The sequence below is a fragment of the Brachionichthys hirsutus genome, chromosome 14 (genome assembly GCF_040956055.1).
Source record: "Brachionichthys hirsutus isolate HB-005 chromosome 14, CSIRO-AGI_Bhir_v1, whole genome shotgun sequence".
NCBI classification, from domain to species: Eukaryota; Metazoa; Chordata; class Actinopteri; order Lophiiformes; family Brachionichthyidae; genus Brachionichthys; species Brachionichthys hirsutus.
This window is the reverse complement of record NC_090910.1, coordinates 7,997,665-8,010,952: the sequence shown is the minus strand read 5'-3', so window position 1 is coordinate 8,010,952 and position 13,288 is coordinate 7,997,665. Positions and strand designations below refer to the sequence as shown.

General features: G+C 44.8%; 1 protein-coding gene across 1 annotated transcript in view; it reads left to right on the top strand.

Moving 5' to 3' along the window:
* prex2 (phosphatidylinositol-3,4,5-trisphosphate-dependent Rac exchange factor 2) overlaps nucleotides 1–13,288 on the top strand; it is a 61,173-nt gene that overhangs the window by 46,613 nt on the left and 1,272 nt on the right. The window contains exons 34-40 of the mRNA XM_068747804.1: nucleotides 800–902; nucleotides 986–1,129; nucleotides 1,243–1,357; nucleotides 7,701–7,767; nucleotides 8,075–8,265; nucleotides 11,134–11,236; nucleotides 12,924–12,991. Of these exons, the coding sequence (XP_068603905.1) occupies nucleotides 800–902; nucleotides 986–1,129; nucleotides 1,243–1,357; nucleotides 7,701–7,767; nucleotides 8,075–8,265; nucleotides 11,134–11,236; nucleotides 12,924–12,991 (791 nt within the window). The remainder of the gene's footprint in view (nucleotides 1–799; nucleotides 903–985; nucleotides 1,130–1,242; nucleotides 1,358–7,700; nucleotides 7,768–8,074; nucleotides 8,266–11,133; nucleotides 11,237–12,923; nucleotides 12,992–13,288) is intronic.

The following is a 13,288-nucleotide window of genomic DNA, read 5'->3' as shown; positions in this document are numbered from 1 at the left end:
ACTGTGGAACAAAACAGGGTCTCGGTACCTGCAGATGATAACAGTGAAATCTCTGTGTGCTCCTTTTTAGGGCACCACATGAAAGGCAGCTTGAGACAAGCGGGGGATGCTGAGCATGTGTGCCTCCATGTTTTGGGTTCTTGTGCACACTGCAACTTTGTGTGTCGTGTTTGTGATGCTCTGTGAGACAAACTTGGCCACACACACACAGCAGGCATCACTTGGCAGGGTGGCGGGTGCTCCTCTGGCACGTGTCGGGCCATCTAAAATGTGTCTTTTTAGAAAAAAGGCCTTAATCCTCTTTCACTGCTGCTCTGGTTATCCCTCTGTATGTGGTGGAGGAAGAGAAAGGAAGAGCGGGGGAGGAGAAAAGGAAGCATAGACACAGTCGAGCTAAAGCAATGAAAAACCAGACGAAGATGTAAACCTACTGTATGTGTGCAAACAGACTTCCTCCTCTGGTCAGAAGGTTCTGTGCATATTTATACACCAAACCATCATAAAAAACACAAATTAATGATCATATCTGTCACATCAAAATGTAAAAAATGACCTTTGTGTCCTTGTTTACTAAAATGAAAGGAAAGGACCCGCAGGACAGCGACACACTGAGCTGCAATTAAACTGTAATAAGAGCTCATTTATGCATCGTGCACGCTTTCACTTTCAAGAGTCCTCCTGAAGATCTGTAAGCAGATGTTGATGTGCGAGAAGTTCCTTTTAATTTGCCATCGATGCGTCGCTACTTCTACTTTTTAAGTATGTAATCCAAATGCGTTCTCCTCTGCTGTTGTGTCAGACCGATGAGCAGGCCATGCTGGAGGACACTCAGGTGGCCCTGATAGACCTGGAGAAGGTCTCGTTCTGCTTCCAGCAGTTTGAAGGGGAGCCGCTGGTGGCCAGTACGTACAGTAACGCTCTCAGCCCCCACTTCCATTGGTAGCATCGCTACAGTCCCGCCTTAAACGTGTCTCTTGTCTCGCAGACGTGCCCATGTCGTTCCAGGTGGAGGGCACCCGTCAGACCTTGAAGGTTTGCTTCTACCTCGAGAGTCTCTGCTTCTCCCAGCTGCCCCAAAGACTGAGAAATGGAGGAGCCATCAAGATCTACCCGGTGCTCTTCACACAAGGTAGAGCGAGCCTGGTTAGAGATCTTTTAAGTCTCTGTGGGAATAAAAGCCAATTATGCAGACTGATGCGTGTGAGTGCAGCATTTAACGCTTGGCGGTTGATTCCTCTGCAGCGCTGGAGGGTATGGAGGGTTACCACTACAGAGACAATGTGTCAGTGGAGGAATACCAGGCCCAGATCAATGCTGCCTCACTGGATAAGGTCAAACAGTACAACAAGAGGCTCAGGTATCTATCTCAGCTATCTCTGTATATTGCTACACTTTGTTGGACATAATGTCAGATTCGAACATTTTCTTTTGCATCTAAATCATATCAAGCTGACCAGCGCCCCATCGTTCCTCCTGGCGATTGACTGAAACACAGCATGAATGTTTTATGATCGAGCGCAGACAAACGCAGCAGGGGCAGCACCGATTGGACGAGAGCGCCGGACACCCTCTGTGATTGGTCAGGTGTGGGTAATTAACTGAGATGGAACCCGATAGGAAGAAAACAACTTTCGGGAGTTGGGGAAATAAAGCCTCCATTTGAATTAATCTCCTGAATGTATGAGTCGAGTGCAGCCGATGCAGCATTGCTGCGTGAATATCAATCCAGCGTCTTATCGCTACCTTGCGAGACCGAAAGTCACATTTTAATCAGCTGTTTATGAAGATGTGAGGGCTTGAGAAAGCAGGCAGAGAATCCATGTTGTAGAAGTAATTAGGAAACAAGATCATGACTCTCCATGCTACTGCGAAACAAAAATATATTTAAAAGGAATGCTCTTGGTGCTGATCCCTCCTGAGGTTTACTAATTGGACACTGCATCGTGGATCTAAAAATAATCTGTCCAACTGTTTTAAAGCCGTTTGAATACCTCGGGTGACAATACGTCTCTTTCGACTGAACATCTGCTTCTGATTTCTATGGATAATGAGACAAAGAGCAAAGATTGCCGCAAATCTATTCTGTTTTTAAGGGATCGTCTTCTTAGTTGGGTCGAGCAGTCTGGTGTTACATCAGTGCCGATCCTTTGTGACAAAAAACACACGCCTTCCACTGAGGGCTCTTAATTTGTTCCGAGTGTTTATGGCTTGATCACTGAAAAGAATTCCAAGCAGTCATTTCTGTGGCTGTCAGATTTACCAAAGCGCAGTTGTGGAAATCACATTGTCTTGTGTGGCGTAATCTTGTGTATCAAAGCCGCTCTAACTGCCCCTCTGTCTCTCTTGGTCCTGATAAATTCTGTCTGCCAGATCTTCTGGGACTCTACAACCTTTTGAGAGAGGAATATTGGTATTTTGTGGTATCTCGTTCACTTAATTTAATTGAGGGCTTGTTTGTCAGACTGCAGTTAGGACTTCATGATCAGTGTCTAAAATGTCACTATTCTAATTAAGGAGAGATTATTATGGCCAGAAATGTCCAATGGTGTCATTTTTTTTGTACGTGTGCTTTACATTCACATTTCTGTGTGGTTTAACCCGTGCAGAAAGAGTCTAATTGAATTGACGGCAAAGGCTCCTGCAGTAACGCGGAGCAGATGTGTGCTGACAGGCAATCGAGTGTGACTGGTGATGTGGGGAACATTAAAGGTGCTGGGTAGAGATCTGTGTGTTTTAAAACCCTCGGTGGAGTGGAACGATTAAAAACACTGCACTCCTTACATACTAGTTTTTCTTTTCAGCCTCCGTAACCAATGCAGGCCTGAACTGCAGATCATTTCAGTCCAATCAGCTTCTTCCATATATGTACTGATAGTGTATCTAATAATTTCTTTATTTAAATGTAGGTAATGAACTCCATCCTTCAGGATGATTGTCGTGTTCATTTTAGCCTGACTTCATGCTCTTTTTACTTCTGCCACACTGAATGTTTGATGATCAATAATTTACAGCTGCAGCTGACATTTTCGTTATCAATCAGTCTGATACTTACTTTCTCAATTATTTTTTCCGAGTAAATTGCCAGACAAAAGGAAAGCAGATTAAAATATCTTATTTTGCCCAGACAGTGGTCCAAAACTCAGACATTTCAATAAAATAAACATGATAAATATTTTTCGCATTTACTTTTAAGAATCTGAAACGGTAAATTGATCTAAATGGCTGCAGATAAAATGTTCATCTGTAGGATTATCTACACTCCTCTCCATATGCAATATTGTTGCCTGCTGATGCCGGTGACTCGTAGAAGGTTTCCTTCTATCAATCATAGTGCAGCAAATATTCCATGCTGTTTTTGCACACACTTGTGCATGTGCCGTTTCTTTATATGTAGTGTTTTTCTTTCGCCATGTGTCTTTTGGACGACCGCAGACCCAGTCTGTGATGTCACTACGCTCTCCGACCTCAGGCACATCGTTATCCTTGGAGCCCAGCCACGGAAGCATTGGGTTTAATTCACACTGTGGGCCAGGGCCAGGAATAACTAACAGAAACAGCACGCACAATGTTGAACTGAATGAACTGCAGGCCCACAGATTGTTGAAAGTTTTCATGTCGACAACCCCATAAACACAATCCGATTACACCTCAGACCCTCGTGTTCATTTAGGATACCGGATACGGTTGTTTAGGGGTTCAAAGTGAATTTTCTGTTCTAGTAAGGCTTCATGTGGAGAAATAACAGCAATGAAAGGAGTAAAACGGGCCTTTAGGTTCACAACTGCCAGCATTGGGGTCATTTATTCTCAATTAAATTAATGAAGAAGAAAGCTGCTCATTACATTGTGGAACTCCTCGAAACCCTGTCAAGAGATAATGTGCTTGTTCTAAACGTTTTTTATTTTGCAGTGGCCTTTGCCTGCCAGCATTGTGGTATTATCACGTTTCAGAGTAGTAAAATGATACCACTGTGTTGGTTGCTGTAAAAAATGTCCTGCAGCCTTTCTGTCTCTTGCTTCTACACCAAAATACCGTATGATCTGAGCCTGATGGAGTCATTCAATGTCTCCTGTCTAACACAAACTCCACAGGCCCAATCACAAGCATATGGCTGCTGCCTGCTGGAGTCACCATGAAAAGCACCAGAAACATGTTCTCACTTTTTCAAGCTACAGAAGCTGATCCAGTGGACATGCATTTAGGTATAGAAGAGGCTTAAACTTTCACCAGTCGCTGTTTAGATGTTTGTACATCAGGGGAAATTGAACGGGCGATTTGGATCTCCAGAGCAGGTTGGGGAAAAATGGAAGGGATTTCAGCGGCGGGATGAGCATGATAAGTGGAGGAGGAGGAGAAGGTGCAAAGGAGGTTCAGTTCGAGAGGGCAGAGTGGAAAGAGGAGAAACTGAACAGATTCTGAACATGTTTTATTCAAGGATAGAGATTTTTTTTTTCTCCTCAAGCTTGTGGTTTCATCACTCACTTTGCTCTTATTGGCAGGACGTTCCAGGAGGGAATAGAGTTTTACTTTTGCACCCTCCCTTTCTATCGATTGAGGGAGCGTTGTGCATACGGCACTGCGTAGAATGAAGAAGGAAGCCCTCTATATCGTTGCTGCAGGTGCAACCATAACCCGTTCAAATCGATATTCTGTCACTCAGCCGAGACGAAGCTTGTGCAGTGTGCATTCAAACTTTTCTCCTTAATTGAAATGCACTTGGCAGTTGCAAGGACTCGTTTGGCGCTGAATCATAAGGCAGTTGTGAAATTTCTAATCCCAGCCATCATTCTAAAACGTCTGAAAAATGATGTATAATGACAGCATGGCGGCTGAAAGATAAGCTATAAACGTGCCACCTTGGTATATTATTGCTGTTAGAGGTTGTTTGTGCTCACAGTGTTTGCTCTCCCTCACATAGTGAGTTCCCTGATTCCATCCTTAATTTCTTGACATCTGAGTTTCATCATCTCAAATTGCTCAGATCAAACATAGGATTCCCGCCCCCTGTCCGCGACGTCAACGCGACACCACAGATCTGTGGCACAAACACAAACGTTGCTTCATGTAGCTCTCCTGGGACAAGGCCGTGTAGCAATGGTATTAATATAACAATCGCGAATGCTGTTCCCACATTTTCCATTTGAGATGCATTATTGTTAAAATATAATATAAAATGCAGATATTAACTCTGTTAAAAAAAAAAAGAACAAAATTCACCTTTACAAGGAGCCACGAATCCTTTGTATCATGCGGGTTGTAAATCTTCGACTATTTTAAGCTGGTAATATTTCCCATTCTAATATATTAACTTCAGTGACAATGATTTAGTGATGATATGTCTTCTGCAGGCTCTGATATTAAGACCCCATAAAGAATAATTTGCTTTTTGGTGTCAAGGACTCGGTCACTGTTTTCTGCTCTGGACTGACACTGGTGACTTTGCAATGAGCCATGATTTAAATGAACTCATCTCATGTGTGAAATAATATATATTTTTATTGCTTTTACCTGCAGTTTTTTATTTATTTATTAATAAACAGAAAGATAAACCTGTATTTATTATCTACAAGGACCAAATGTAGTTCCATTCTGCCACGTGCTTCCATAATTAAGCCGTGGTTGGCGTATAGCCGGTCATACAGGAAGGGTAAACAGGATGTAGGTGTGGTATGAGTATATGACCTCGAACACACTTTGTGTCACTGGTGCCGGTGTCGATGCGGCACCTTGTGTCATGTGAAGGCTAATGAAAGCCCCCATCAGTCCCTGCGGCTCTGACACACACACTGCAGGGGCGTGTGAGGATCATTCATCATGGAGGCTTGAGTGATTTGCATGGACCAGCATGCACATCTGCAGGATCAAATAAGTGTCATAAAACATACACACTTTACTCGTGGCCTTTATTAAACGAGGGTGAAACCGAATCCACGGAAGACCTCAGTTGAACTTTTTTTCTTTCTTTCTTCCACAAAGTGACTGAAGGATGATTTTTTTAAATTTCTTTTGTACTTCGTAAACAGATGATTTCATGGTTGTGTACCGATGCGTCACTTTGTTGTGAAGTGTGTGTGTGTGGGCTTCCAATGACATTTTACACCCGTGACGAAATATTCCTGAGGAGCTCATTTTCCCATCCTCTAAATCAGCTCCAGTGTGATGCGGATCCATAAACCACACGTCGCGTCACGTCTGGTCTGACTGAAGAAGAAGAAGAAGAGACTTTGTCATTATACAAATTGTACAACAGAATTAGAGTGGAATGCTGTCCCTTTTGTTGTAAGAGACCTCCAGGAGAGCCGGCCTCGCTCCTCAGGCTGTGGCCGGCTGTATTTTTCAGAACGACATATTACAGCAAGAAGAGATAATCAGTGGGCGTTGTGACCTTGCAAGAAGTTGGGAGTACGGCTGGGATAAGGTGCGTTTTATTCCGTCTGAAACAGATAAACAAATGTGTGCGGATCAAGTTGGGCGGTTGTACAGAGGCGGAGTCATCTGAGAGACGGGTTTCATTAAAGACCTTTGAGATAAAGCTCTGAGCAGCCAGTAGATAAGCAGGAGGGACGGGAGGTGGAGGTAATGGCCCAGACTTGCGCTAAAAGTCACTATTGGAATCATTTCAGGACAAGGATTTGATTCCCACACGTCTTTTAATGTGTTTTATTGCTTTATTGAATCTCGGATCGGTCTTTGTTTGACCTAGTGTTTTGTTTCAAAGTGCAGGACGAGTTAGGTTTTGTCACCAATAGCACTAGCGCCAAGGTGAAGGCGTAAACGTTTTCTTAGTAAGGTGTCCATAGATCATTTTACAGGCATTGCCAGTCAATATTTTATAGGTTTCCCTCAGTACGACTTCAGTGTGTGTGTGTGTGTTCCTCATGACTTTTCTTTACACCTCAGCTGTTTTCCAAACTGTAAAATCTGGAATTGAGATTCCAGATCCTCGGCTCTGATTAATTAACTTTGATATTATTATGTCAGGCAGAAATGCCACAGTCGTAATAAAAAGCTCTTTGGCCTGGTTTTAATCACTTTGTAGCGAGTGAATGCAGATGAAGGCGCCGCTTCACGGATTCTTGTAAACAGTCTCCATCCCTCAAAGTCGGCCATCGCCACGCCACTTAAAACAGACCCCCCCCCCCCCCCCCACAGTTTTCCACTTCAAATACGTGAACCTACATGCGATTGTGTTCTGTGCGTTGTTGTCGTTGCGTCTCATCAGAAGCAGTGTAGTAAATGGTTTCATTACGAGGAGTTTCTTCATGTGGCGTAGTAGATCTATTTTTAGCCCTCTGATGGAGTTGCAGACTGCTGAGTTTGCACCAGTAGTACTCCGCCTCAGATGGACTCGTTGCGGCATACGTCCCCTCTGCCTGTATGAGGAAGGAGACCGGCTCAGTGCTGCTTCTTGTGTGCGATAAGAGAAATTGCACCAAAACATCCACTCCGTGAATGAACGAGGCGGGATTTGGCGTGACGCCCAGGACGAGAGACGCTTGGTCTTTGTTTTTTATACCAAAGTTCCTTTCATGATTGATCGTCAGATGGCGGTGCTCCGTGTAAGAGCAGGTGGGCTAGTTTTCCCAGAAAAGCAGACAATGATCCTGATGACCTTTTCCTCTAGGGAGAATGTCACCGTATTTCTTCGACTCTTATACATATCATTGAATGTCGTCTGCCCCCCCCCCCCCCCCCCACAGGGCTTTCTACCTGGATCAGTCCAACATGCCACCTAGCTCTGCCCCCAAAGCTGCCCTAGTAGATAAGGTAAGACTAATCCTTCATAAAGCCACAGCTGCATTCAAACGCATCAAGGGAAAGCTGAAGATAAATATAAACAGGAGGTTTAGCATGCTTGAGCTTTCAGAGTCAACTTGAAGCACAGAGCAGCTGCAGGGAAAACCATCTTGTCTCTTTGCTGGTAGTGGATTTGTTACCTGGAGACATGAACATGCTTTCCCAGTGGGCATTTCCTTTGTGTTGTGTGGGAACATCGCACTGCTGAATCTGAGGACTACACGCACCTCACTCCTTGGACTCTGCGCTAACCCCGCTCCTTTTTTTTTTTGGCCAGTTGATGCGTCCTCTCAATGCTCTGGAGGAGCTGTACCGCCTGATGGAGAGCTTTATCGGCTGTCGCCGCACTGCTGCCTGTCAGTACACGGCCTGCGGGGCTTCTGGAGTCGGGCTGCTCAGCGTGGCCTCTGAGCTCTGCGCCCGTCTGGGATCCACACACATTGTGATGTGCAACAGCGGCGTTCACCGGTGAGTGTGTTGGTTTGCGTTTCCGGCATGACCTGCTTTCAGTTCGTACGTTGCTGACTATTGTTTTGTCCCTTTTGATAGGGCTCTTGTGGTTTTCCTTTTTCTTTCAGCTCTATCTCCCCACACTGTTCCTGTGCATCTTGTTTTATCCTACGCTGCCTCTTAAAAACTGTGCACAACTAAATGGGCGAAGTTTTCATTTCTACATTTGACTCTTCAATCATGAGTAGCAGACTATTCAAAATAATAGGGCCCACTATATTCCAGACCAGATTAGCAGACACGCTTTGCAGTGGAAGGAGATAGGGCAATTACTCCACTCTCATTGGATTCTATATATGGCTTCCTAACTGACCTGCAGATAATGACGCCATTCATCAATGTATAAGAGCAGAAATAGCCAGATCATTTGTCACCACTGGACCCTAGTTCCACTTCCTATTGATCATCTCGTCCCCTGCCCACTTATCTATCCGATGCCCTGTTTCTTTACCCCATGGCACTTTCCACATCTTTGTGCCTCAGTCACTCGCTCAGATCCACTCGTGCACACTCAAGCATTTCTACGCTATGACTGATGTCTTGATTAATTGCTGTGGATGGAGCCGCCTGGTTGCTTGAGCTTTAATAGAAGGTTTCTGTCAGTACAGCGACTGCAGCATCTTTATATTTATCCACAGGGGGTGTGTGTGTGTGTCTGTGTGTGTGTGTGAGTGAGAGTGTGTGTGTGTGTGTGTGTCTGTGTGTGTGTGAGTGATTATATACACAACTCACCCAGACAAGCAAGGTAACTGTACTGTTACACAGCAGGATGTGAGCCTGCCTTATTTAGGATTATTAGCTGGCTTTTTTTCCCTAAAACACTCTTTTGCTCTCCAAAGCTGCCGACTGATGGATCCACAGTGGGGTGAGTTACGTCATCCTTGATGATGGCAGTCAAGGTCTTTATGTGTCGCCCTCATAGTCCACGACATGTAGATTATATGTGAATGGAAAAAATGATTTCTCTGCTTAATTTAAGACACTAAAGTGTGCAAAAAAAATGAGCATCAAAATTAAATGTGAGCAAATGTTAAACCAAGTGAAACTAAGACAGTATATTAGTTATGTGGGAATTCCATTATCAGTCTGGCAGCCTTTGCAGATTGGATTAGTTGTCTTTAGTATTGATGGATGACTTTTAATAACGGTGAAAGCGAGATATTCTTGAGACATCCATAGTCCTCCAGATTTATTTTTGCTTGTCTGCGCCACACAAATATTAGAAAAGCAAAAAGAGATTTTCACTGTCTGAAAAAAAAGTGATCAGCCGAGTATCCAAAGCATAAAGCTGAAGCCAGGAGGCAATAACTTTGTCATAGTTTGGCCAGGAGCGTTTTCCTCTGCTGTAAACTCCGCTTTATAAAAAAGGAAAAATGGGTTATGGGCTGAAACAGCATTAAGCAGATGGGCATAAATCGCCTCGTACTATCTCACCAGCCCGAGTGAAAAAGGGAAACCGTGCAGCCGCTCTGAAACTGTCACTTTTCTTTGTGCATTTCCTTCATTGTGCTCCATCGGTGGATGACTTTCCTTCCCTCCTTCGCTGGTGTGGGATGATCAAAGTAGGCCCGTAAAAATGGCCGTCTTTTGCAACTCTCCGCCGGAATATCTTTTAGTGCACAGTGGAGATGATTGCGTTCATTACTTTATTTCGCCTCGTGCTACGCTGTCATAAAGTTACAACAGTAACTCAAGGGAACTTTCAAATCTGGATGTGATTTCCTGAACGAAATGGCTTCTGGCAGCAATAAATCCCTAAATTCACACCTTTTCAAAGTTGAGTTCCAATTAAGTGTTAAATTCTATAGAAAAAAATGAGCATACTAAACCAAATAGCTGAGGTTTCTTAGAAGCCCCACGGCAATACTACTCAATGGAAGCGGGCGTGACAGCGTTGGAACTTCGGACGGTTCAATTTGCAGTAGAGAAGCGCAGGATCGATCTGCTGGCAGCTTGTCATAGAAAGGTCGCCAGCAGCTGCGATAGCTGCAACAGGCTCTCTAAGGATCTATCCACATGCTGCCCTCTGCCTTTGTGTGTATGTCTATGTAGGTGCCTGGCACCAGAGTTTCATGTAACTAATGAATCACAGAAATCAACACTCATTTCACACACGTCACACCCTGATGGCGGTAAAAGGATATTTCGCCTCCGCCACAGCAGATCTCCCCCGACTTGTCCTTGCAGCCTCATCTCCAGGCTTGCGATGAAACGTTTCAATCCCGGTTGATGAAAGTCCACAGCGATGTTTAATCTCTTCTCTACTCATCCTGAAAGCAAAGAGCAGGAGGTTTGCAATTCTACTGATGTCGCGCATTTTCTTGGTGTGAGTGACATTCCAGTGTCGAGTGAATCCATTCATTGCCTGGGAGATTAGAGAAGGTGTAGGGGTGGGGGTGGGGGGGGTGCCAACGATGACATGGTGTCAAGAGCAGCAGAATGTGAACGGAGAGGTTAGATGTAGTCTGATTTCTGAAATTCATAATACGTGGATGAGGCGCGGATGAGTTTCTGTGTGCTTCGGTTTTCTGCTCAAGTTTGTTGCAGTCTCAGATATCAAAGGTTTCTTTATTCACATGAAAACAAGCGTTAGTTTCAGAGAGAGTGCTTCTCACCGCTGGAGATGGATGCGTTGCACGTTCTGTGGGCTTTGATCGTCCACCATCTGTGAGAAAGGAAGATCAAATAAGTGTCTGTATCCCAAAACGGCATCAACGGCAGCAGAATTCTGCAGTATGATTTGCTCCTAAGATAATTAATCATCCATGATTGCAATGAATATGTAGATCGAGGGCTTGACCTCGTGTTTTTGTACTCTCCTAACAGCTGCACCTTGAGTGTGACCCTGGAGCAAGCCATCCTGCTGGCCCGAAACCACGGCCTGCCCCCTCGCTGCATCATGCAGGCCACCGATGTCATGAGGAAACAGGTGCGTACCAGGCCTTGCCCCGTTGCTCCTTTCAGTGCACCTTTTCACCCGACGTGACCGGCGACCGGCTCTCGGCCCGCAGTGAGGAGAGGTTAGTGGGGAGGCTGAGATCCTGCTGGAGTAACGGCATTTACCTTCTACACTAAGAGAGCTGGACCATCAGCCAGGAGGATGCAACTCTTTGAATCGGGTGACCTTGAGTGCGACTGCATGTAGCGGGGGGGGGGGGGTCCATCTTGTGGAGGGTTGTCCATCTTGTGGAGGGTTTTGACATGATTTCATGGAATATGAAAAGATGCAGGAATAGTTTCTGCTATTTCCATTCATTGACCTTGGTTGCTGGACCCTGTTTTCTGATGTCGCCATTGACGCAAATTTAACTGATCTGACTGGTTCAGTCTCAGGAGAGACAAGAGGGGGAGTCTTCTCTGCTCCATCTGTTGTTGGGGTGTCCTTCCGCTCAGACATCAGCTGATGAATCTGATGAATCTGAATAACACACACAGGTTGGATGACGTCTCCTTTTCCTCGCTGAATTGCCAAACGGCGTCAGTCAGAATGATGATGCACGAGTGTTTCGGAAAAAACGCTCCAAATGCTGCTTGATTTGTAGACGCCTGCAGTGGAGTGTCCGATATTTGGACCTAATAGGAATAGTAGATGCCACAAACTCAAGTATTTTAAAAGCTTAGTGATGGAATTATCCTTTTTTTCTTGATTTTGCTGCCTGAGCACAGGGAAATGACGAATCCTAATGTGAGGCATCATCAGACATTTTGCATTTTCAATTGCATAAATTGTTTTTGTCCTGTCCTCTCAAATGCGCCTGATCTAGTTTTCCTTGAGAGACATTAATAGCTATCTCTGTCTAGAGAAGGTAGAATTGAATGACTGTGCTCGGCATTGAAGAATTGCTGATGCTTTCCTGCGATCTGGACGTAACGCGAGGCTCACAGCAAGATGACAAATGGCCGAGTTGTAGCCGAGGGGTCAGCTAATGCACTTTTGGCCAGACACTGCAGATCGGAACGAGGTCATCAGGGTCTCGTCTTCGAGCAGTGATTTGATTGTGCACGTTTGCTTGCGGAGGAGGAAGCCGTGTATTTGTGAGTGCAGGTGTTTGTGTCTGTAGACCGAGAGGATGAGTTGTTTCCAGCCCTCCCTGCAGTTCTCTATCTGCCAACTTTATGCACAGCCAGCGAACTATAGCAGCATTAGCAAAGAGCACGCATGCGCCTGACTGGGCGTAATCAAGCTCTCAGCACACGCACGCAGACGCCATTCATCTTCCAAATGTCCTAATGCTTTTATTTTTTCTCTCAAAGACCATTCTGCATGTAATTTAGTAATTATACTTTAAAGAAGACTCGTACAGCAGCTGCTGTTTGAATTTTAGCGTCTTCATTTTCGTCGTGTAACATCGACTTTTACAGCCAACATTAATGGGAGCTTTTCCAACGATAATTTATTCATTTTCTTGGGTGATATCTGTCGTTCATTATCTGATCTGGAGTGATCTCACTTGTGTGGGGAACTCATGGCATTAAACAAAATAAACATTGTGGTGCTGTTTGATCGCAGCTCCGTTCTGGCTCCGGTGGACTTCTTATTGTCTGCTCCTGTTTTCCGCGTCTACATTTCAGCCTGATCCACGATGTCACGAACTGTTAATGTGTTGGTCTTTTAGGGAGCAAGAGTCCAGAACTCTGCCAAGAATCTGGGAGTGAGGGATCGCACGCCATCATCAGTCCCAAGGTAAACCTGCTGCTACATCCTGTGCATGTCAGTGCTCTTCAACTACAGGCATGCGTCGAGGTAGGAAAGTCAAGTCATGGAACATTTTCAATCTCCACATGTTTCCACATTAAATTCAGTTCAAATGCGCATAGTAGCTTCTGCTGACTCGTGAATCCAGAGTGTTGGAGCTTACCTGAATGCACCACGAAGGACAAACGTTCTCAACCTGTCACGTAGATAAACTTGACCCAAGATTTAAACATTCCCTGAAATGTATGAACGCATTCCAGCGTGAAAATACATACTTGTATGATA